The sequence below is a fragment of the Dysidea avara genome, chromosome 1 (assembly GCF_963678975.1).
Source record: "Dysidea avara chromosome 1, odDysAvar1.4, whole genome shotgun sequence".
In the NCBI taxonomy this organism is placed as follows: Eukaryota; Metazoa; Porifera; class Demospongiae; order Dictyoceratida; family Dysideidae; genus Dysidea; species Dysidea avara.
Genome location: NC_089272.1, coordinates 1,254,757 through 1,279,158, shown reverse-complemented (window position 1 = coordinate 1,279,158; position 24,402 = coordinate 1,254,757). Strand labels below are relative to the sequence as shown.

Here is a 24,402-nt window from a genome sequence, read left to right as displayed (position 1 = left end):
CAATGAATCAGCGTTTTTTGATGACAAAAAAACTCAACCTGTTTCATGACAATATTAACAACACATAATACCTGTACAGGTGTGCTGGCAATAATATAATAAAAATATAACATGTAGAATATGAGAAATACAAAAATCCATCTATGATAGCTATTTAAAAATATAAAAGTAACAACTAAATAGGAAATAATCATACAGCTATTTTTCTGTAGTTCAACATCAAGTATTGTTATCACTTGTCTCCATTTAGTGTGGCTACATGAGGGATAAAACGAAATACTATTATAGTAAGTACATTGTTATGCTAGGTGTGGGTATGTAACTCTTAGACTAGAGGAGTACGAGGAATAAACCCCTGCTCTAATTTGTTATTTCACACATACATACAATATCATCTCCTTGTGTAGCACTAAAGGTACCTATGTACTGTACATGTACCAATTCTTCCCTCAAAATTAGTGATTATCAAGATTTAGCTATATGCTATGCAATAGGTAATCTGAGTACAAAAAATCTCTAAATTTGCTAATCTGCCAAAAGTACATCCCTTGAAAATTTGTACATTTTTGACCTGGAGGCAATTAATAAAATATTATAATATAGAAGACATACACAACAACTGAACTTAATAAACAAATTGCACCACTGGACATGGGTAGTTGGTAAAGATAGGTAAGGCTCTGCTTATACATCAACTCTCTACTGCTTTCTACTATAGTAGAGTAGAGTATTTCAACAAGTCATTTTGATCACTTTCTAAATTTTGAGGAGGTTTTCTCCAATCTGTGATAATCATGATGATTCCCATTTCAAAAAACCCTACTACATGGTATAGATTACACTCCTAACAAGGAATATGTCTCTGTATTACAAGGCCACAGTACTATTCCAACATATGTACAGCTGTACCCCTGAAATAAGTCAACCTCTGTATTCAGGTCCATAAAGGGTTTATTACAAAAGCTGTATTACAGGAGTGACTACAGCAGATACCAGGATTTAATACTTCATTGTACAGGAGATGTGCAGAGTTCTAGCAATACCATCACATCTCAAATGTACATGTGGGAAAATTCAATATCACAAGAACCCTGCTAGCATTTATCACTTACCAGACTCTGTTTTTATTTTAGCCAGTAGTTCACTGTGAGGTTGATATGATCTGCCAGTCTTCTCCAGGCACTGTAGAAACTTCTCCACACAATCCTCACTTATTGTAGTGACAATGAATCCCAATGTTTGCTGTTTCTCAGGCAGCAGAATGTGTCGGTTATAACAGTACCTGTACTGCTCTGGTGTTAGTAGGTTACGAGACACCATTGACGGTGCTATTTTCTGTACATCGACCATGTCTATAATATCCTCAATGAATGGTTGTAGAGAATCTGAAGACAAACAATAATATGTCGACACATACACATACATTTAGAGTATGATTACAATAGTGTAAGATTTGCAGTCACTGCTTAACTGAAAATTTTCTTTCTCGTGCACTATTACATATACAATGCACTTTATTGATAGCAATGCATAGTAATTGATAGTAATGTACAGTAGCCTGAGATGTTGGTACCTAGACATGTGTAAGGTGGTTGTGTGTATACAAAATATTGTTTGTATAAAGGTTCACGGCACAGACTAACAGCCCATTCACATTAGCACGAGTAGCATGGTTCAGTTCGATTCGGTTTGGTACGGCCCAGTATTGTCTCTGTTCACACTATGCAGTCTCGCTCGCTAAGTCATCCGGTTTCCATAAGTGCACAATTAAATATTAATTAAATTGCTTACTAAAATAGGATGCAGCTCTTGCCCTACAGGCCTCTTGTGCTGGAATTCTTTAATTTCAACAAGATAGCAATAGATAGGCAGCTGTGTAGAACTGCAGAAAAAGTGCCGTGTATCAAAGTGAGTGAAACAGTAACTGTCACGACAACAAGTAGTTCATAACTGTCACTAGGCTTTCTTTTGTGCTGAAACTTGCGTCGAACAGTGTTTCTGGGCCCTTCTTCATTGCATGTTGAGTTTATAAATTATTGTTTTGTGCGCTTGGTGAACAATTATCATGCCATACTGTGCTGGCCTATAGTTCAATCGGGTGGGCTGGCTCGGTTCAGTTGGACCTAGTACGGATGGTGTTCACATTGCACTTTTTATCGAGCTGTACTGTTCTGAACCATGCTACTGGGATAGTGTGAACGGGGTGTAATGTACACTACACACAAACTAACTGAAATTAGCTGCCTCAGGAAGATCAATAGGAAACTGTCCACTAGTACTTCTCATTAAGTTTAACTGAGCACCTGTAATGTAATACAATGTAATTACATTCATACATGTAGGTAGAGGAACTGAAGTTCTACAACAACCAAGCCACCAGGTGAAGAAAATAAAATGATATCAAGCCACCAGGTTCCTATTTTACAATTCAGTTGACAGTAGCTATAATTAGAGTTTCTTGCTCAAAGAAACAACAACAACTGGAAGCATCAAACATGGAATATTATGTATGAGCATAAAAAGCAAAGCCTTTTGGATACTTGGTTGACTGGACAGTTGGTAGTGCTGTGAGTCAGTACAGTGAGTCTTCCCTACTACTACCCCACAGGAAACTGTACCATATCCTTCACAGGTGAAGGTGTGAGCACCTGAAGTTCCACCTGAATCTCATGTTATGTGATATATGGAAGGAACGTTTTGTTTGGTATTTCCTCCCTAGTAAACACCATGTATGTACTTATTGATGAGAAAACTGAGTAGGCTGCTTTCCCAGAACTTTAGGTCTCCATTTGACAACACTCACACACACATACACATGACACATACATAACACACACACACACACACACACACACACACACGCACGCACGCACGCACGCACACACACGCATGACTCACACTACACACACACGACTCACACACACACTACACACACACGACTCACACTACACACACACGACTCACACTACACACACACGACTCACACTGCACACACACGACTCACACTACACACACACGACTCACACTACACACACACGACTCACACTACACACACACGACTCACACTACACACACACACACTACACACACACACACTACACACACACACACTACACACACTACACACACACAACGTCTTACTTTGGTCTAGCTTGGTCACTTCGGTACCGACAAAATTGATCTTTTTATCATCTGTACAAAGTCATAAACACGTTACTATGGTGATGTATACACATCACAGTGATCACTTACCAACAATTATCGGAGAAGTTGGTTGATCACGAGAACTCTCCCTCAACATGGCTGGAGCTACATATGGTATACAAGATTAACACTTTGATATGATAATAGTTACATACTGTGACGTTTGGTCTGTAGTTTTGTTTGTGGTCGTATACCATCATAACGGGAAGAACCTGTAGAACACAAAACATAGTAACAGTTGAACCTGTTTCTCAGCTGGTCACCGCATTAAATTGGCAGAGCACTAAATAGGTGGTCTTTCTAAAGAGGTGGTCACTAAGCACAGTTTCCAAAGTATATAATATCAAGGGGCAGTACACCAAACCATACAAGTGCTGAAACCACACAAGCGCAACAAGCATTTGACATTGTTTTGCATAATTACTGAATGATTGTGGTTTGGAAATGAACAACAATCCTCACTTCCATACAGCCTGCTACAACCACTTGGAATCATTTTGCTATGGAATTACATGTCTAGACAGAATATTTAAGCCAAGTAAAAGAATATAAACATGTTAATGCTTGAAGGTAATGCAACAGCACAGAGTGCTTGGAAATGTAGCCACAAGAACAGCCTATTCACTACCAAACAACGATATGAACTGCAGAGGAGATACCTTACAAGTAAAACAGTACAAATTTATATCATTACCATTGCTTTGTTTACAATTATCCCTTTAGAAGATCATCATAAGTTCACCATTTTGTGGCATGATGTAATGAAACACAAGTTATTATGTCATTACCACTTGTATGGCTTGACAGACTGTCCCTTTAATATCATAGTCTACACAGTTGCAGTTGGAGATGTTATCTCAGTAATAAGGTGGAAAATAGCATTATAGGATGATGAAAGCTTTTAGACAAGAGTTATTATAAACGTACACAGTTGAGTACACTCTAAGATGGCTGACGTGCATAGTGTCATTTAATGGGGCATGGGCAATATAAACTTGTCTTGGGACAAAAGCTTTGAATCAAAAGGTCATAGCAGGTATGCAGTGTACATCCATACATTAGAACCCAGAGTCGGGGGTAACGAGTTACATTTGTTATGTAATAATATTACTTGTGTTGTAATGAAGTACTATAACGCATTACATGACAAAGTTAACAGATACTACATCTGGAAATTGTAACACGTTACTTCTTTTTAATGTGTATTGTATCCAGGATGTGATCGGCTGCATTTGGGATCCTGACAGCATTGAATATGGCTGTACAGGCAAGAACAAAGACTGACAGTGTATGGGAGTGCCTTTTAAGACCAAGATACTGCAACAAAGTATGTTTTTGAGGCTGAACCACACCAGAGAAACAGTGTCTCACTCAAGTCACTCATAGGAGCATGGATTTAGAAGGTTGGGCTTACGTATTTATAGCTTGGAATGAACAATTGTAATATGTAATAATATTACTAGTTACAGCCCTAAAAGTAATGTGTAATATGTAACTAGTTACTATTTTCTGGGAGTAATATGTAACTGCAACCCTTACATTGTATAGAAGTAACATGTAGCGAGTTACATTTTTAGAGTAGTGACCCCAACTCTGTAAACACCTAGCTTTCATTTTCAGTACATACATGTAGTAAACAAATGGACATACACACACACGTATGTACCTTTTTTACTAGACATTGTATTACTCACTGCACTAGACCCATTAGTAGTAGTGGTAGTAGTGGTAGTAGAATGATGTTGGTCTGTGTGTAATATATAGTACAGGTGATATGTGGTCACTATTACCAGTAACACTGTTCAGTGGTGATGAACAGTGTTTCTGGCAGGGTGGTGGATATGCTGAAGGAGTATTTCATTGAAATACACACATCGAATCAGTAATTCAAGGAATACTTTAGTGGTGTTTAAAATTGATTGAAGTGAAGATATATATTTCAAAAATGTTAAAGTACAAATAATTCAATTTTATACCAATTGTGTCAGTCCAGAACTGTGAGCACTGTGTTGACCAGCATATGTATGTAGCCTTAAACGTGGTAACATAAGGCCGTCATGGTAACATAAGGTTGTCATGGTAACATAAGGCTGTCATGTACGCTATATAGCACATTTAGCTGTCATTGTTAGTAATGTGTTACATATTGTTACTACATCTTGTAAGGGAGTAAAACATGTACAAAACAAGTATACAGTTCCATATATTCAAGACAGGTACACTACACACTATACAGTACCTGTACTATCAAGTGGTGATGAAGACAAGAAGTGATGTTGTAATAACTCAGAGGCTGTTGGTCTGTTTGACACATCCCTACACATTGTGAGTTAGTATATCAATCATGTTAGTACTATACTAGTTAGTATCAATCATGTTAGTACTATACTAGTTAGTATCAATCATGTTAGTACTATACTAAATCGATACCCACAATACATACATACATTAGGGTTGGAACAAATACATCCTCCGAAGCTTCTTTGAAATGTTACCAAAGCTTTGTTACAGATGTCATGTCAACAATTAATGAACACAATTGATGGTTATTAGGGGTAAATTACAAACTCCTACACTTTGTTATAGCTCCAGTATATAGCCATTGATTAAACTAGCTTCCACAAGGAGTGATAATACCTGAGCAACTGGTTGAACATGTTAGTATTCATGGTAATGAAGGTTTGGTGGAGTATTGCAGCATCCGAATGTTATGAAACTGAATGAAGCGTCGAACTATTTATCTCAACCCTAACATACAGACTGGTGAAACAGACTACATAATCGCAACAGAAACTACATAATAGTTAGACACCAACACAAAGGGAACTAAGCAATTTAGTAAACCTGTAAATGAGCCATACCATAGTCTAAATATTGATTGTGCATACGCAATAGCAAACTTTTCAAAAAACTAACATAGTCTCAGGACACTTACACTAGACAATTAGGACTACTTTATATATATATATACACCCTGTACACATTAATATGTATATATATATATCTGTAATACTGTACATACTAAATCCTATGAACCTATAAATATCCTTGACAACCATGTATATGTTCTATTAGAGCAAACAATAACAGTACTGGTCTGGGATACTGTGGAACAGACAAATACAGTAGGAGGGTAGAGTTACAAACAACACATTATGGGGATTACAGCACATGTCATTTCTTACTTTGTCAAACACTCCATCACAAACTGGTGAGCCTCATAACAACAATGTTCTGGAAGGTCAATGGATAATGGATCACCTCCAGCAACCAGGTTTATAACAGCCACAAAATCTAGGTCATGGAAGGGAGGATAAGCAGTTAACATCTCCACCACTGTACACCCTACACTCCTGGAGGGGAAGAGGAGCTAATTACAATACTTTAAAATGGACTATCAACAGTAGATATGTTCTAATAGAGTAACTGGACAGATCGATGAATAGCATTTGATCAAATTACACTTCTCCGAATACTTGTACTGGCCTGTAGTATTGGATTTGTGTACTATAATATGACACAATAGTTAGGATATTTAATTCTCTATTGTAATGTACACACAGTACCATATAACAGTTAGCATTGCACCACATTTGGGGAGATTTGCTAAAAATTGCAGTTGGAGATACAGGTATTTTAATTTGGCAAAACACTCTCACTGATAAAGTAGTTGTACATGAGGTTGTACGTGAGGTTGTACGTGTTATAAGTTGACACAATGGTAAATACTGTACAATCCTGAAAATGGATTTAGTTATGACCAGTCACTGCATTCACCTGGCATGCTGGCTACCAGCCTGGTCCCTTTCAAGGTTCAAACCGAGTTGGGTCATCTGGGTCTGACCCACTTGATTAAATACTGTATTTTGGATTAGACCACATCTATAACTTAGTCCATGAGCCACACCCACTTATCAGGATCATGTGTTTCTATCATTTGTAGACATACACGCGGAGTCCTGCATATTTGTAAATAATAAAAGTGCACGAATCTCATGTCTGTTGTTATGAGGTCTAGTTTAGTCTCAGCTCCTGTCATGAGCCACACTCACTTGTATGCACGTAGCCATGCTAATTTAATAGTAAAGGTTATACTGAAGCCACACTAGGCTTTTCAAAACTGACCTCAATAATAATGCTGGGTGGTATACCATGTTTATCATTTATCGTTTGCGATATTAACTTATACTGGTATGCATACTGGTAGAATGTTAATCAGCATACTGTCATATCATTGAGTGGTACTGTAATGCTGTGAGCAGACATCCCTAAGGGATTGGTAGCATTTTTAATGGAGTTTTTGGCTGTTTGTAAAGTGGTGACCACATGTCCTACCCTGAATGATGTGGTCACCACAATACATACAGTACAACACATTGTGTGGTTAAGATGCAGTACATAACTTGTAGCATGTTGTGACTTATAAGTGTTATTAAGCGGCTTTGTGGCCTTAGAACGAGAATGTTAGTAGAGTGTGTTGGTTTAGGCATTGTGGCCTTACAGCTATTGTTGTCTCATGTAGGCTTGTAATAGACTCCATGCCAGCATAGAACCATAAACAGATTGATACTCTCTATTACAACAGTCACATGCACGTTATAAAATACTCTAATAGAGCATTCACAAATTATGCTGGTGAAAAATGACATACAGACTATGTGATATTTCCGCTATTTTAGAATCTTAACTACACTGTAGAATTGCAAAAGTACTGGTAATGTCAATATGGTTGGCTTGCTACTGCCAGCCTGCCTGTTTCATAGAACATTGGTAGCTAGCTGGAGAGCATGGTATATAGAATGTAGAGCTTTTCTGAGGTTCAGTACTGTAAGGTAAGTAGTCACAGTAGCAGTATTCAAAGTGTAAGTAAACAAGCTAGACTGTTATTTCTTGCCATATTTAAATGCAGCCATACAGCTTAACTTGTGAATGCTCTATTAGAGTATTTTATTATAAAACCTGTAGATGACTGTTGTATTAGAGAGTATCGATCTGTTTATGGTTCTATTGCTGGCATGACATGGACTCTAACACAAGGCAACAATAATGCACAGTAGCTGCATCATACTCTACTAACGTTCTTGTGATCACCAAGATGTAAGGCCATAGTGCCATAGGCCACAAGGCCGCTTTATGCAATAATTGTATAATCCTAGTAGCTTTTCCTTGTGGGATGACACCTTACAACCCTTTGTGCTTTTCTTGTCTCTTTCTTTTTACTATGAATTTGATAATATACCATAATATCATGATAGTTAGTGTACATGATATATTATTCCCATTTTCAATATCACCCAACACTGATCAATAACCCTTACTGCTGTCAAAACTTTGGACAAAAGATATGAAACTAATTAATATTAATAAATTATTAATAAATTTAAATTTGGTGGTTTAGTGACCATTCACCAATTCTCCAAATTTAGTTTATTGCCAAATTTTGTACAATATTATATTCTCATGTATATGAACAGTTCTCTTACCAGATGTCAGATTTGATGGTGCTTGGTTTACGATTGATAATTTCAGGAGCAATGTAAAAAGCAGTACCAGTAAAAGTGCTGACATCAACTTTTTGGCTTTTATGCATCGTCTACAGTGTGACATACACACATACATACATATATTACAACACTATACTGATGAATTACTTGTACTGTCTTGCTGGTACCAAAATCTGCTATCTTCACATTTTCACCCTTACCATCCATCAAAACATTAGCACCTAGAGTGGACCACAGCAAGACACAGTGGTAAAATACATACCTTCACACACAAATATACTCCTAAATCTGTAAAAAGTCTATTTGAACCCTCAGATACAGCATATTGTATGCAAAGGCCTGTAGTACATAAAGGCAATCATATCACTGTCTCAGCCTGAAAAATGTTGAACGCTCCACAATGAATGTGTGTATGTTTGCTTATTTTTACATCTAAACACTTGTGCCGCAATGAGTGTTCTACAGACGCTGTATTAACTTGAATGCAGGCAGGCAGGCAGGCAGGCAGGCAGGCAGGCAGGCAGGCAGGCAGGCAGGCAGGCAGGCAGGCAGGCAGGCAGGCAGGCAGGCAGGCAGGCAGGCAGGCAGGCAGGCAGGCAGGCAGGCAGGCAGGCAGGCAGGCAGGCAGGCAGGCAGGCAGGCAGGCAGGCAGGCAGGCAGGCAGGCAGGCAGGCAGGCAGGCAGGCAGGCAGGCAGGCAGGCTTTATTGTGAGGTACAAATTCAAAATATGGGTAAAACTGGTTTCACGGGTGAAATTGGTTTCTCAATATGGTGTTCCTAATAGGTGCTGTAAAGACCAAAACGACAGTGCAGAATGTGAATGAAATGAACAGCAGGCTCAAGGTTATGCTGAGAGAAGTTTCAAAAGTATAAGAAGATAGTTACACTGTAGTTCGTAGTGGTTCCTGTACATTTTAGCTTTTTTCAAAATTCTGTGGTTGTGCAGCCATACTATATATAAACAGAAGACCAAAGCCTGCCCTAGTGAAGGATAAAGATCATTGGTTTAGTGGTCAAAAGGTGCTATTGATAAAAGTGATTGGTTCAAACAGAGTGGTTTAATAGTACAATAAACTGGTAAGGACTCTTCTTCACATTGTAAACTAACACTTCAGGTAGCTAGTAGTGAACGCACCATTCACCATTCCATTCACCATTCCCGGTAAATTTCCTTGCCACCACCAGCATGTTAGGGCAGGCTTTGGTAGTATAACTATTCATTAGTGGTTTGGTTGGAAGTCATCCTTATTTTTCATTGTGGCTAATTTGACTGCAAAGACGCTATTTTGAACAGTTCTTGATTCATAATATTGTGTTGTGTACTGGGTTGACATAGCTGACAACGAAGTGTAGTGGATACTTCACTTTTCAGATGATAATTGGTTGCTGGGGAATGCAGCACCATTTTTTCTTTTGATGTGGTATACATGGGTTCACCAGTCATAATTATTTTATTTTACAAAAAAAATCAACAAACAAGTACACAAAAAAAATGAAATTTTAATCTGGAGTAGGGATCATAGCACATCAATAAAAAGTACTGAAACAAACAATAAGAAGTGTTATATCCCTACTGTGTACTTCCATTATGGTATCTTGAGCACAGTAGGAATATAACACTTCTTATTGTTTTACTGTGATTTAATATCGTGGACTACTCTAACTTACATTTTATCAATGTGCCATGGTCCCTACTCTAGTTGAAAATTCCAATTCTTTTTTTGTGTGCTTGTTTGTTAACTTTTTTGTAAATAATTATTATGACTGGTGAACCCACGCATAACGCATCTGAAATGGCGCTGCGTGCCCCAGCTATATCAAGTATTGTCTGAAAAGTGAAGTATCCATTACTTTTCGTTGTCAGCTATATTCAACCCGTTACACAGCATTTCGAATCAAGAACTGTTCGAAAAGCACCTCTGCAATCCATGCATACCGAAAGAAAGAAATAGTGCCACGTGCCCCAGTTATATCAATTATCATCTGACAGACTACACCCTGGTGATGTTTTTCATCCTGACTTCCAACACGGGTGGCCAGCTTATTTTGATGTCTCCATACGCAGCACTACTCAGCCTTCTTTTATTTCCTCCTCTGCTTTTTTTGCTGAGGTGGCTGCTGCAGCTGGAGAGATTGCCAAGGACGAGAAACATTTGGCAGCTTTAGAGAGTACAGGATCTGACTGTATCCCATTGGTGGTGGAATACTATGGAGTTTGGACTCCCTTTGCTTTAAAGACGCTACAAACTATCGCAGATCGTACTACCTCCCATAGTGGTGTCCTAGAAAGAACCTGCTTCAGCAACTCTCTGTTGCATTGTGAATGATGAATCATTCCAGAACAATTTTAAGGTACTGGGCCCTTCAAGGCAGTGATATTGATGACAATCCCCCTTTCCCTTAATTAGTAGTAGGTATAATAGTAGTGTTACTGTAGTCATAGTAATAGATTTAACTCCTGTTTATTAAATATTTATAATCCGAAAAATAAAATTATCGTCTGAAAAGTGAAGTATCCATTACGCTTCGTTGTCAGCTATTTTCAACCCGTTACACAGCAGTACGAATCAAGAACTATCGAAAAGCACCACTGTAACCAAAGTAGCCACTATGAAAAATATGTACGATTTCTGTTATGAAGGGAAACCATCTCGTGCTACCACCAAATTGACACTTTTCGCGGTCAGCAAAGATGAATGGGACACAAAGGAGGACACTGGTAAGTCCATGAAGAATACATTGTATGTACTGCGTTATGCCAAAAGGTACCTCTCGGGCCAAAGCAATGTTGAACAGTGAAAAAATCAAGCCCATAGCCTTAGCTGTTATCGAGTTATGCTTGTCTGAAGGCATCAGTCAGTCAGTTACTCAGTCAGTCAGTCGCTAGAAAATTCCATTAAATATACATATTTTTAAATTCTGCAGAAAGTGTTTTGGATTGATCTGAAAGCTTGTCGGGCTTAGTTTTACCTAACCAATACTGCCTCATCGTCGTCAGGGAAAATTGAGGCTGGTTTTTGGGTGATGTTATTTCATGGGCCACGCCTACTCCTTTGTGGTCCCTACTATACTGTACTATTGTACTGTATGATATATGGTATGGTTGCATAGCCACAGAAGAGAGTTCCGTCTCTAACCGACTTAGAAAATGTATGTGTTTTATATGGGCATATACGTAGGTGGAGTCATTGTGGGATTGGGTTAGAAATCATCACACAGCGTTAAATAATTATGGAAGACTGAACGTGCTTTTGTAAAAGTGTTGAAAAAAGTCGAACCGCTTCCTTCACAAAAGTTAGACTTGGATCTGGCACAGCTGGGAAACGGCAGTGATCGATACTCATAATGTCAATCTGGGTTAGCAGTAGCCAGTGCCCACGGCGTCACAGCAATGTAAAGAACACGTGTAACAAAGAAGCAGCTTGTGTGGATTTATACAATGGAAACAAGTTGTGCCTTCAAGTGGCACTGCAGTAGCATGAAGAACAGGCACAATTTCGAATGAGGTATGAAGATGGTCACGCCCACATTACACATAGCGCAAAACGTTTCTACAAGGAAGCTTACCCATTTAGGTCTTAGTAAAGTCAATCCATAAGACAAAAACAGCCTAAAAACACTCTAGAAACAAATAGGCACTAAACAGAATTTTCCGTGATATTTCTGGATTTCTCTGTTCATTGTAACAAACGTATGTACAACGTTAGATTGTACCTCCCATAATTGAATTCCTTTAGGTATGCCTATAAAATGAATAGAGTGGTTAACCACATGTTGGCCTGAGTGACTGGTCGCCCACTGCAGGCTATCAGCCTGAATACGTTTGGAGCTAGTTGGAGGGAGCATTGCAAATCAATGACCGAAAGTGAGATTTGTGATGCTTGAGGTCTCTTCTGCTAGCAGGTTTCTAACCATTTTAAGAACCTGCCAGCAGGTCTCTTAGTGGATTTTATAAAGACCTCATTATCCTCCAAAGATCAAACATATTATGCATACCATTTTCTAATTAAAGTTTTATGCAGCTTTAAGGGTTAAACTACAAACTATCACTTGAAACACCACTTATGTACAGTGGATTGCACACCGATCATCAGTTACCAACAACTCACTCACTCACTGACTCACATAAAAATCAACCAATGAAAAGTGAGCAAACACATTTCAGGCCATTTTTCACGTGATATCACTAACAAAGAATTAAAACTGATAACAGTATTATATACTTGTGTAGGGAAATACAACACTAGGGAGGAGAGGGGAGGCCATTGAGACTAATACATAGTGATACGTAGTAGAGCGGCATAGTACCAAAAAATGGGCATTTCGTGCACTTTGTGATACAATTATGAAACTTTCTACACAAATTGTGCTCCTCGTGACATATTCTTTTTGATATAGAGCCATTACAGATTTGACCTCTGGTGACCTTTACAGCCATTTGTTCACTGAAAATTAATTTTTGTCTTTATCTCCCCAAGGCATTATTCTACACTATTAAACATGGTATCAAATTAAAGGTGTTGATCCAAGGACTATATTGACTTTTGTTTGAAGTTAGTATCTCATTCCACTACAAAGATATGATCATTTTTGTAAGTCATGAACTTGTTTGCCCTTGGGGTGTGAATTACTAATGGGCAAGTAATTCACAGAATTTCATGGTTAATATAAATGATCATAACTTTGGAATGCAATCACCTATTGACTTCAAATAAAAGCTGAGTAGTTCGTTTTAGCAGCACCTTTAATTTGAAACTGTGCAAAATGATGCCTCAGGGAGATAAAGACAAAAATGGCTGTACAGGTCACCAAAGGTCAAATATGCGATGGCTCTATATCCAAAAACTAATATGTTACAAGGAGTACAACAGATATGGAAAGTTTCATAATTGTATCAAAAATTGCACAACTATTGCACTATGCCACTCTACTATGAGTGCTGTAGTATGTACAAGTTGAGCTGAATCCTGAAAAACAGCTAAAAATGTAAAAGTGGATTTTTTCTCAACAGAGTTTTTCTCAACAGAGTTAACATTTCAGCCAACCAGATGATTAGTGTTGACAGCAAAGGTGTCAACAACAGACACTTACAGTTTGGCTCAAATTTCGGAAAGGGCTGTAATGGACACTGTACTTATATGGCTTTCCCATAGGAAATGCATTGTTGATTGGCCATAAATACAAAAGATTTTGAAATATTTTTAGCGGGTCAAGCAGTACTACAAATGAGCCAAATTTCAAGATTGTGTGTAATCGCATCATCCATGAGATATTAAATGTTTTTGAGGATCCAGCTCAATGCGTACATACCATAGTAACACACATGTACTACAATACTCTCTGTATCACTTATACATACATAAATATGTACACACACAACAATCACCTTTAATATCCCTGTGTAGAATTTTCCGATTGTGAAGGTATTCTACTCCTTCTAGTAATTGTTTAGTATACCTCCTTGTTATTGTCTCCTCCAGGGGACCATGTCTCACCAGGAGTTGTCGTAGTGAGCCCTACAAGTGGAGATGAGCAGTGGTCTGAGGAACAATAACACTTTATTAAATGTGTTTATAGTGGGGCTGAGGAGTGTTTCTTTATCAACTAAAGCATATACAAAATTAGCCCTGCCATCATATGTATCACCAAGAAAACAGTAACATAAATAAATGAGGTTGAAGTGCAGGGGTGGATCCAGGAGCTGGCAAGGGGAGGGGCACAAACAGGCTAAGATGCAGGTGGTTGGAGAGAGCCAGATTCTCTTGTTAGTTGCTGCATTTTTGAAGCAGCAAATGATTGCATATTAGCAGTGTCTCACTGTTGATTTTTGCCATTTCGGCTTTTGCAAAAGCTGTTTAAAAGGCTCTGAATGTCTTGAACAACAGCAACACAATAATTATTTTTAGAGGCACTTAGTACTCACAAAGGTGTTGCAGGGTGACAATTTCGCAGCTAGTTTGACTTTGGTTTCAGGTGAATTTGTAATAAATGCTAATAAATGTGCATATTCATGAGTTTTATAAACTGATCTTTGTCTGACATAAAGTTGTTAATTTAATCAGAAGTAGGGCTGTTAAGGTGAGGGGGGGGGGGGGGAGGGAGGTGATTTGCCCCAAATTCCCCATCCCGGATCCATCATGGAAGTGGTCGTATTAGGAAGCCAGTGAAAGTGACTACAATGTACGTAGTACATACTGTACCAACAATGATGTACGCACGGTGATGTACGCACGGTGACGTACGCACAGTGACATACGCACGGTGATGTACTCACAGTGATGCACACACTGTGATGTACACATGGTGAGGTACACACGGTGATGTACGCACGGTGACGTACGCACAGTGACGTACGCACGGTGATGTACTCACAGTGATGCACACACTGTGATGTACACACGGTGAGGTACACACAGTGACATACCCATGGTGGCATACACACACATCAACTCACCCCTGACATATACTCCATGAAGATCTTGATGCTACTGTGATCTTGTTTGATGTCATGATACACAACAATACGATGATGACGTAGTGTCTTCAATGTGTGGATGTCATTCTCCAAGTGTTTCATCTCCTGTGGAAGTAAACAGGATCACAACTAACTCTGTATATTAACCTCCATATTGGGGGACAAAGATTTTGGTCCCAAAAGGTCCACCCATACATCTAACAATAGCACTTAAAGATCTTTTAAAGAGAATCCTAAGACCTGTATAACTTACTAATAAGTGGATAATCTCTAACATTACATTGTAATTTGTGCACAGTATCATAACGCAATATAAATTGTTATCACTTTCTCATCTAGTTCAGGATGAATATCTATCTCCTTTACTGCTCGTTGTTGTCCTGAGTTCTGACACTCATACAAGTAGACCTTAAAACACGAAGTGATATGAACTAACAGTACTAGTGTGTGTGTGTGTGTATGTGTGTGTGTGTATGTGTGTGTGTGTATGTGTGTGTGTGTGTGTGTGTGTGTGTGTGTGTGTGTGTGTGTGTGTGTGTGTGTGTGTGTGTGTGTGTGTGTGTGTGTGTGTGTGTGTGTGTGTGTGTGTGTGTGTGTGTGTGTGTACTGCACAGTACAAGAGGTTATCTTGGACAATCAGTTGGTGAACAGGTAACCAAAAAGTCAATACATATCTCTGACAATGAGTGGGAAAAAACATTACAATAATGTACAGTACTTTGACAGTACAATCACTTTCAAGCACATAACTGAAGTTCCAACATATGAGTGTGCATGTACAAGTACACACTACAACATTTCAGTGCATACTGTATATAACTAGTAGAAACATATCTGTACAACTGCCGTTATTGTACATGATAATTTATATGAATACAAACAATCACAACTTGTCAAACAATAGACCTACTTTGCCAAATGATCCAGACCCCAACCTCTTAGATCGTACCCAGCGGTGGGGAGCACCATCTACAGGACATCAACACTACCTCACACCTAACCAATACACTACACATACACAGCACAATATACAACACACAGGCACGCAGGGGCATAGACAGACAGACAGACAACACACTGTACAGTAGACCCTTGGATATCCAAACTCTACTGGTGGTCTCAGGTATGAGATGGTATATTTAAAGCCCCATTCTCAGACTTCATTCAAATATCATAACCAATAACCTTATATGGTACATATGTAGACCTTTGACCATGGACTAATAGACCATGGACTAATAGATACACTTCTTATTCTTCATGTTACTATACTGTGTAGTTAATATCTCATTTCTGACAATCTGTGTAATCACTACAACACCTTATACCAGCACACACCAAACTGCTGTATCAAGAGGAGGTATGTAGGACATGCCATTAAAATAATTATACTTTTAAAGGTCGGGATTGTTTCTAATAAAGTGTACAACAGAATATACCATGACACTATTTGTACTTCACATGTGATTCTGCACATAAGCACATAATTAGTGCTATAGTGATTTAGTCTTTCAAATTCATAGGTGCTTGCAATGCAAAGCAAATAACTTGAAGTTTACACGAAGTGTGATGAGCACAAGTGAGCCTCACGCATTGTTTGCTGGTGTTGTGGCAACGGAGGATGACGTCAAGTATCAAGTAATATGTAACTAACCTCAAGCAATATTTCACAGATACAGTATGTCAGTACAATACAAATATTACAACACTACCTCTACAGAGACTTGTAGTGCTGTTGTGTGTAGTCCTAGCAGGAGAGGGTGACCTGTTGATACCATTAGTGTGTCTGGAATCTGCTGTAGTCTGTTGACCTGTACAAATGGAACTGTTGTGAACAAGTGTGCAGTGTGGAGTGCAGCTGATAATACATGTTTTTCTTATGACTGCTCTATTAGAGTATTTGACTCCTTTGGTACGTATGAACATCAATGTTAGCTATTGCCAGTGTCCCTGTTTGAGTATAATTAATACACCAGGGTTGGTTGGCAGTGACCAGCAAAACCACAATATCTTCACTTTGATCACTACTAAGATGTTCTCAAGCTGAACCCTGTACGCACTTACATACTCCCCTCCACACAACTAGACCTGTTATATATGTTACACAACTACACACTGCTATTCCTAATAGTTGCCGTGGTTGAGCTACTGACAAATTCCTGACAAATTTATGATTTCAACAAGGAAGCCCTAGACAGTATAAAGAATGCTGATCATTCAAACACTGCTATCCATATTGCTATGAAGCTGCTAGCACAACATATAACAAACAACACAAACACATAACACACAATTAGTGAACATACTTGTCATAGATGATGACATTGTTCCATCATTACTGTGGACACTAGGAGGATGTACTTCAGCAGTCTTTGGTTGAACTAATAACAATAATAGTAACTATGACTCATTACACACGCACAGCATCATCACTATAGTACCTGGTCGTCTGGTCAAAGGTGATGAGCTAGCAGAGAACACAACGTTGTACGTTATACCAGCAGTGGTACTAGTGGAACTGGATATAGTGTTAGTTGAAGTTGTGGCTGGTGTTGAGTTAGTAGTGGTGGTAGTTGGAGGAATCATGTTACTCCTGACTGGAGTATTAGTATCTTCCCTAACTGTAGCTTGTGAAGGTTTAGTAGTATTCGGAGGAGGAGGTTTAGTAGATGCACCAGGTTTAGTTATAATGGAATTTGTTATGGCACTGGCATTTGCTGGGGATGTGGTATTTTGAGTAGCAGTAGTAATAGCAGCTGTAGTGTTAGTGGTTTGAGCACCAGGAGCAGTGGTGACTATAGGACAATATGTACAGTAACAAGTGAAGAGTATTGTTAACACTGACAACTAATCAGACAAAACAGAGTTCATATGATACACTGAACTATTTATGTAAATTAGATGAACACAAATCATCATACAAATTGGTTACAGTACAATTATGTGACAAAGGATATAACATAAGCATACAACACAAACATACTACACAAAAGAGAGCTAACTTAATATTAGGATGTGTGTGTGTACGTGTGCGTGTGTGTAGTGTGTAGTGTGCATGTGTGCATAGTGTGTACGTGTGCGTGTGTGTAGTGTGCATGTGTGCATAGTGTGTACGTGTGCGTGTGTGTAGTGTGTAGTGTGCATGTGTGCATAGTGTGTACGTGTGCGTGTGTGTAGTGTGCATGTGTGCATAGTGTGTACGTGTGTGTAGTGTGCATGTGTGCATGTGTGTGTGTGTGTGTAGTGTATGCGTGTCTGTGTATGTGTAGTGCATCTGTGTGTGCGCGTACACGTGTGTATAGTGTTAGTGCGTGTATGTGTGTGTGTGTGTAGTGTTAGTGCGTGTATGTGTGTGTGTATAGTGTTAGTGCGTGTATGTGTGTGTGTGTGTGTGTGTATGTGCATGCGCACATGTGTTGTGTGTGTAGTGTGTCTGTCTGTGTATGTGTCTGTCTGTTGTAGTAGTTAAGGTGTTGTGACTTACCAGTGAAGAAATACATAGTGTCTACCTTCTGCTGGTAAGCTGGATCCTTCTTATGAGCATCTGTGAGAATGACAAGTGAATAATATAGTGTAGTATACACAATTATACCACTAATGAGGGTTGTGTAGACAAATCAAAATATTTGTCTGTATAAGCCAATTCAATGACACTCATTTAGAGCTCTGTGTATATACTCTAATAGAACACACTACTAAATCAAATTTGACATTGGTATGTACATCAACTCTCCACTATATCATGAGATGTATCTAAAGTCAAACTGTTTGTATAGAGGATAATGATGAAGGTCTGTATGTATACCAGAACACTGGAAGTATTATATAGAAGATTCCTCTTTGGATAAAAGTATTGAAACAAAAACGTGACCCCTATGAATAGTACATGTAAATGGGGTTTCTCACTAACAGTCACACAGGTGTAAGCTAACAAGTCAACACTGTTCAGTGTTTGGCTTACCATATTTCCCAACTGGGTAGGTCGGACGATGATGACCACCAACATGATGATCACCTTGGAGATACAACAAACTCATGTTCTCATGCACAATTTAAAATATACATTTGTAAGGATCTACAACAAATATATTAAGTAACACAGGACCATCAAGACTGATACGGTTTATGTATCTGTGTAATTGATCAGAATTTTGTGGCAACACTGGATTTATGCTCATAATAAATTGATGATGCTGTACTGTACAACAGATAGTAGTTAAAGCACCCCAAGTGCTGTATTTTTCATACAAACATAGGCGGTGCTTAAGTGTTTACTGTACTTCAAGGTCATCTTGCTCAAAGTGATTTTCTTGAATACCCAAATCGCTTCAGTTTTCAGTGATCAGACTATCAGTAAGTTGTCATATAATCTATCTGTAGTCATACTAGTAGAATGAACTGGTAGGATTATGTAGTTTGGCTAGTTTTAGCATTTGACAGTACCACGCACGTGATCCAACCCAGTCTTTTGACAAAACTGATAATAAATAAATAAAATCCATCATGCAGTCTGTGTGGGGTTGCTGCTTCAACTTTCCATGTCAGATTATCAGTAAGTGTTCATGTGATCTATTTCTAGTCATAGACCAACTGGTAGGATTAGTCTGGCTAGTTTTAATGATTTACAATGTCATGTGATCAATTGTGCTGTCCGAATGAGGTTGTTTTCGTAACATTCCTTATATAACTGCACTGCATAACTGTACTGTATTTGCCCAATTAGCCGCTGTATGACTCATACAGTACAGTTATGCAGCTATTCGGTACAATATGGAAAATACAGCACACAGCGGTACTTTGATTCTCCCACACAAAGTACAATAAATTAGTACTTACCATATTTTCCAGCAGCTGGATGAGTTGGATGACGTTCGTGATGATTACCTGTTAAGGACTCACTGTAGTTCCCACCCACAACACAGTACATGCAATACAGTATGTAGTGTATGTACCAGACATCTCATTAAGAGGGATACTTCAACATGGTTGAAGATGTGATGTAGTTCATAGCAAAGACATCAGATAATGACACTTCTACACTGCCCTCTAAGTTTAGATGCTCTATGAAAACAATTTTGCCTATGACTATAAAGTTGTAAAATAGAGCCTACAAACAGAAAAAGAGAAAAGAAGAGAATTATAGTTAACCCTGAGACATCCTTCCCCAGTGCTACCCCTGGTACAGGAGGAGGTATGAGAACGGGTTTCATGCAATAATCAGTATATACTAGACAATATAAGATGATAATGTTACACAAGATAGAGCATGGTTCCACTAAATTCAATGAACTGGTACAATATAATGCCCTCACCTTGCTGATCTCTCCTTGTTAGTGGAGGTGTTAACCGACTGCTCTGTGGAATATTCCTCCGAGGAACTGTACAAGAACAATAAGTGGAGTATGGAATGATTATGGATATCTTTGGGCCAACCAATAGTGTCCTGATTATCAAGATGTCCTGATTATCAAGGTGTCCTGATTATCAAGGTGTCCTGATTATCAAGGTGTCCTGATTATCAAGGTGTCCTGATTATCAAGGTGTCCTGATTATCAAGGTGTCCTGATTATCAAGGTGTCCTGATTATCAAGGTGTCCTGATCATCAAGGTGTCCTGATCATCAAGGTGTCCTGATCATCAAGGTGTCCTGATTATCAAGGTGACCTGATTATCAAGGTGTCCTGATTATCAAGGTGTCCTGATTATCAAGGTGTCCTGATTATCAAGGTGTCCTGATTATCAAGGTGTCCTGATTATCAAGGTGTCCTGATTATCAAGGTGTCCTGATCATCAAGGTGTCCTGATTATCAAGGTGTCCTGATTATCAAGGTGATCTGATTATCAAGGTGTCCTGATTATCAAGGTGTCCTGATTTTCCAGGTCAGATTATATTTTATAGAACCTTACACTGTACAAGCAATAAAACCATTCATTTAAAATAATGTCACATTGGATGAAACCTGAACTTCATGTTGTACCTTAAAAGTACCGTCACATAACAATGAATAAAGTGTCATAACTTTGTCCTATCAAAATTTGCTTGATGCCATTTTGTTTGTCACAAGCTGGCTGACATAAAGGTATCACATAGCTGATAAAATGGGCTTTAAATGGCTGACCACGACAGCGATAATTTGAGCATAAAAGGAAATGAAATGATTTAATGCTTCGTTATGTTTAAAGTTTTGTATACATGTTTCGTGACAATTAATAAAATAGAAATTGGACAAACGTTTCACACAATATACCTGTTTGAAACCAGATGTGCAAATTTGCAATAGTTTTGCTCAATTTTTCATTCTAAGTTTTCTGGTTTAAGGAATTATCAGTCACAACATATCCAGCCACATACACACATGTCACATACATACACACATGTCACTCAGACAACATAAACTTACGTTGTGGACTATGATAATAATCAGTGTATTCATGAACTCCAGATGAAAGGTGGGTTGACTGATCAGACACATCACCTGTATGTTGATAACATGTGTACACATACAACATGTAATAATTATTGCTAATTGTACAACAATGAACATCAGTGCACTGTTCAAGTCTAAGACCACTTGACAATTTTCTGTATATGTGACTGGATTTTGGAAAAACGATCCAAATCGCACATTAGAAGTTTCGAGATAAACGGTTTTAAAGAATTGAAGCCAGCATAACTCTCCAAGGATAGCAAGCACGCGTATGAAATTTACACAAAAGATGCATCAATCTGTTACCTTTCAAGCCACTTCCAGTACTTGTAGCTGCTTGTACAGTTTCCCGCCAAATAAGATAGAAAATCTGAGCAGTTGGACGAGCGAAGTAGTATCACGAGTGCTCACAAAGGGGTGGAGGCTGGGGGGTGGCGGGGAGGGCAAAAGATAGGCCTCAAAATGGAGGCAGACCACGATTGGAGTCCAGACACAAGATTACAGGGCTGTGCTGGCTCCTTAGTGGCTGATATGTAGCAATATCTACAGAGAACACGTCTGGCCAACATTATAAGGCTGTCCACTAGTAAACCACTGATTCTTGCCAAGCCAGGTCCTTCACAAGGCCTGAAACCGCCATTTGGGCACTCTACACCACCCAGAAAAGACGTCTATTAAAACCAGCCTCGTGTAGTTTGAGTAGTGCTGAGGGTCAAAACTTGTAGTATGATAGTGTAGCTATCCACTGGTGGTGTTAGTTTGATTTTGCCTGATGTGCGATTTGGTTCGGTTCTGTAAAATCTGGTCACATATATGGTTTGTTAGGAGTGTTGACTACTATAATAGCAACACGTATCTAGTGCTGCACTGTTTTTCTTTTACCCAAAGAAGTCTACATATAGAGCACTGCAAAATTGTATAGATTCACTAGAAATTATTCGTGACTGGGCCTGCTAAAACAGGGCATGTAGGCACAAACTACATCCCATCAATCAACAAGTTGCACTGGAATAGAATATTCACATTTTGTAACCTGTATCATAAGCCAATTCAATATTTAATATAGACTGAAAATTGCATGAACATAGTGTGATGGTATAAAAAGTTATGAGAAATTTTATGTGCTCACATGCCCTGTTTTTGCTGCTCAGTTACATATGCAGGTCTGCACGTGAACAGTATGTAGGTACTAGGTAAGGTCTTGTTTTCGTTATGTTTTAGATATCAGGGATCATAGGGGTGGAATAAATAAAAATTGCAATGTCTAGAGATAGATTAGCTCACTATGGGCCTCCAATACAGTTTCTTCTGAGATAATACACATGTTTCATTTAGTACTTTAGCGAATGGAGAGTCACCCAAACATCTGCTGTAGCTGCAATGATGGTCAGTACTTTTGAATTTTTAGACGTTGCCTTCCATTGTAAAAAATTAATGTTTTTGACTATGTTTGTTGATTATTTCTGTGGTACTCCCCTGAAGCACATGCACAAACAGAAGCTAAAACAAAGCCTTTGGCTACTGTGCCAGCACAGTCATTCTTAGCACACCTGTGTGCTGTTTTGGTGCTACAGAGTCATGCAGGCAAATTATTCTGGGGCAGGACTAGTAACCCACTGAAGGCCGTACCATGTCCCACAGGTAAAGGCATGGACACCTAAAGTCCTTCACCAGATCATAAGTTGCCTTACACACACGCACGCACACCACACAAGCAAAACCTTCAGCTTTGAATTCTGTGTAAATGGTCACGCCTACCCAGTTGACTTGGCAGTGTACATACTTGTGCACTACTGTCTAAGAGCTAATTAGCAAGGGGTAGTCACTTCCATACCGCCAATTGATGCACTCGCGACCGGGATCAAAAAGTTTGATCGCCAAAATATTGCTTTGATCACTTGATTTCATCTTTCCAAGAGCCTTGATTCTTGATCGTCAACCGTAAAGCTTGGTAAATTCTCGCGTAACTTTCCAAAGGTGCTTGATCGCAACTTTTGCAAACGCCTTGATCGCTTGATTCACTGCAAAAATACCCCTTGATCACTTGATTAAACCTTGATCCCGGTCGCAAGTGCATCAATTGGTGGTATGGAGGTCACCATCCCTTGATTAGTGACAACAAATCCTCAACACTAGTACTTCATAAGGGGAGTACATGTACAATGCCTCACAAGTGAAGGTGTGGACATTAGGGGTCCCATCACTGCTACACGAGACATGGACAACTGTGGTTTGTCCCCAGTTAACACCAGGTACCCACACTAGAACCATAGATCCTTTATACAGGATCTATGCTAGAACACAAACTAGCAAACACACACTGGGACATATACCTGGTTGAGTAGTAACCTGACTTCGATAGTACGCCAAATGTTCCTTCATCTTCTTTGCTAAGAAACTGCAATTTGAAGACCTACCCATAACATCCATGAAGCGGTTGAATCGGTCACAGCAGTTCGCGCTAAGTTGCTTCATCACGTATCCGAGTAGTTTCTCAGTCCTCTTTCTCTCTGTTGCTTCAGCGAGGATCTCTTCTCGTTCAGTGAAGTCGATCACACTTCCTGAGATCAGGTTAGGGATGAGCAGGTTGATCTGTAGTCCAGTACACAATTTCGAGTACATGCTCTGCACGGTTTGGTACTCCGGACACGGGTGATCAACTGGACTGGATGGTAGGGAGGCCATCACGCCTGTTCACTAACAATCCTGTACTCCAACTCGAGCTCCAACACTAACACAGAGTGAAGTTTCCGTTTGTAGGAATGGGAAAGACGGATTTCCTCAATCAAC

The 24,402-nt window shown here is 39.0% G+C and overlaps 2 protein-coding genes across 3 annotated transcripts in view; one reads left to right on the top strand and one right to left on the bottom strand.

The window, feature by feature from the left end:
• LOC136252321 (uncharacterized) overlaps positions 1-24,402 on the top strand; it is a 300,257-nt gene that overhangs the window by 262,110 nt on the left and 13,745 nt on the right. The window lies entirely within an intron of this gene.
• On the bottom strand, positions 29-24,402 carry LOC136252253 (uncharacterized). Of its 2 annotated transcripts, XM_066044657.1 has the most exons (24): positions 23,946-24,402; positions 21,586-21,660; positions 20,497-20,562; positions 20,021-20,068; positions 19,146-19,199; positions 18,669-18,728; positions 17,626-17,979; positions 17,491-17,565; positions 16,897-16,995; positions 16,095-16,153; positions 15,512-15,592; positions 15,164-15,289; positions 14,096-14,225; positions 8,856-8,929; positions 8,688-8,797; positions 6,390-6,557; positions 5,444-5,520; positions 4,871-4,951; positions 3,360-3,416; positions 3,253-3,309; positions 3,142-3,192; positions 2,232-2,303; positions 1,113-1,385; positions 29-255 (listed from the first exon to the last, which is right to left on the bottom strand). In XM_066044657.1, exons 1-24 carry the CDS (start codon positions 24,295-24,297, stop codon positions 233-235), a joined length of 2,622 nt encoding a protein of 873 aa, XP_065900729.1. In that variant the 5' UTR covers positions 24,298-24,402; the 3' UTR covers positions 29-232. The 2 variants fall into 2 exon arrangements, with proteins under 2 accessions (XP_065900729.1, XP_065900738.1); XM_066044666.1 differs by lacking the exon at positions 19,146-19,199.

Coding starts and splice junctions, on each gene's coding strand:
- LOC136252253 (XM_066044657.1), bottom strand. CDS start 24,297: ATGGCCTCCCTACCATCCAGTCCAGTTGATCACCCGTGTCCGGAGTAC. Junction 20,069..20,496: donor AACAAGGAGAGATCAGCAAG/GTGAGGGCATTA, acceptor AGTCCTTAACAG/GTAATCATCACGAACGTCAT. Junction 18,729..19,145: donor CTACCCAGTTGGGAAATATG/GTAAGCCAAACA, acceptor TCATTCTCACAG/ATGCTCATAAGAAGGATCCA.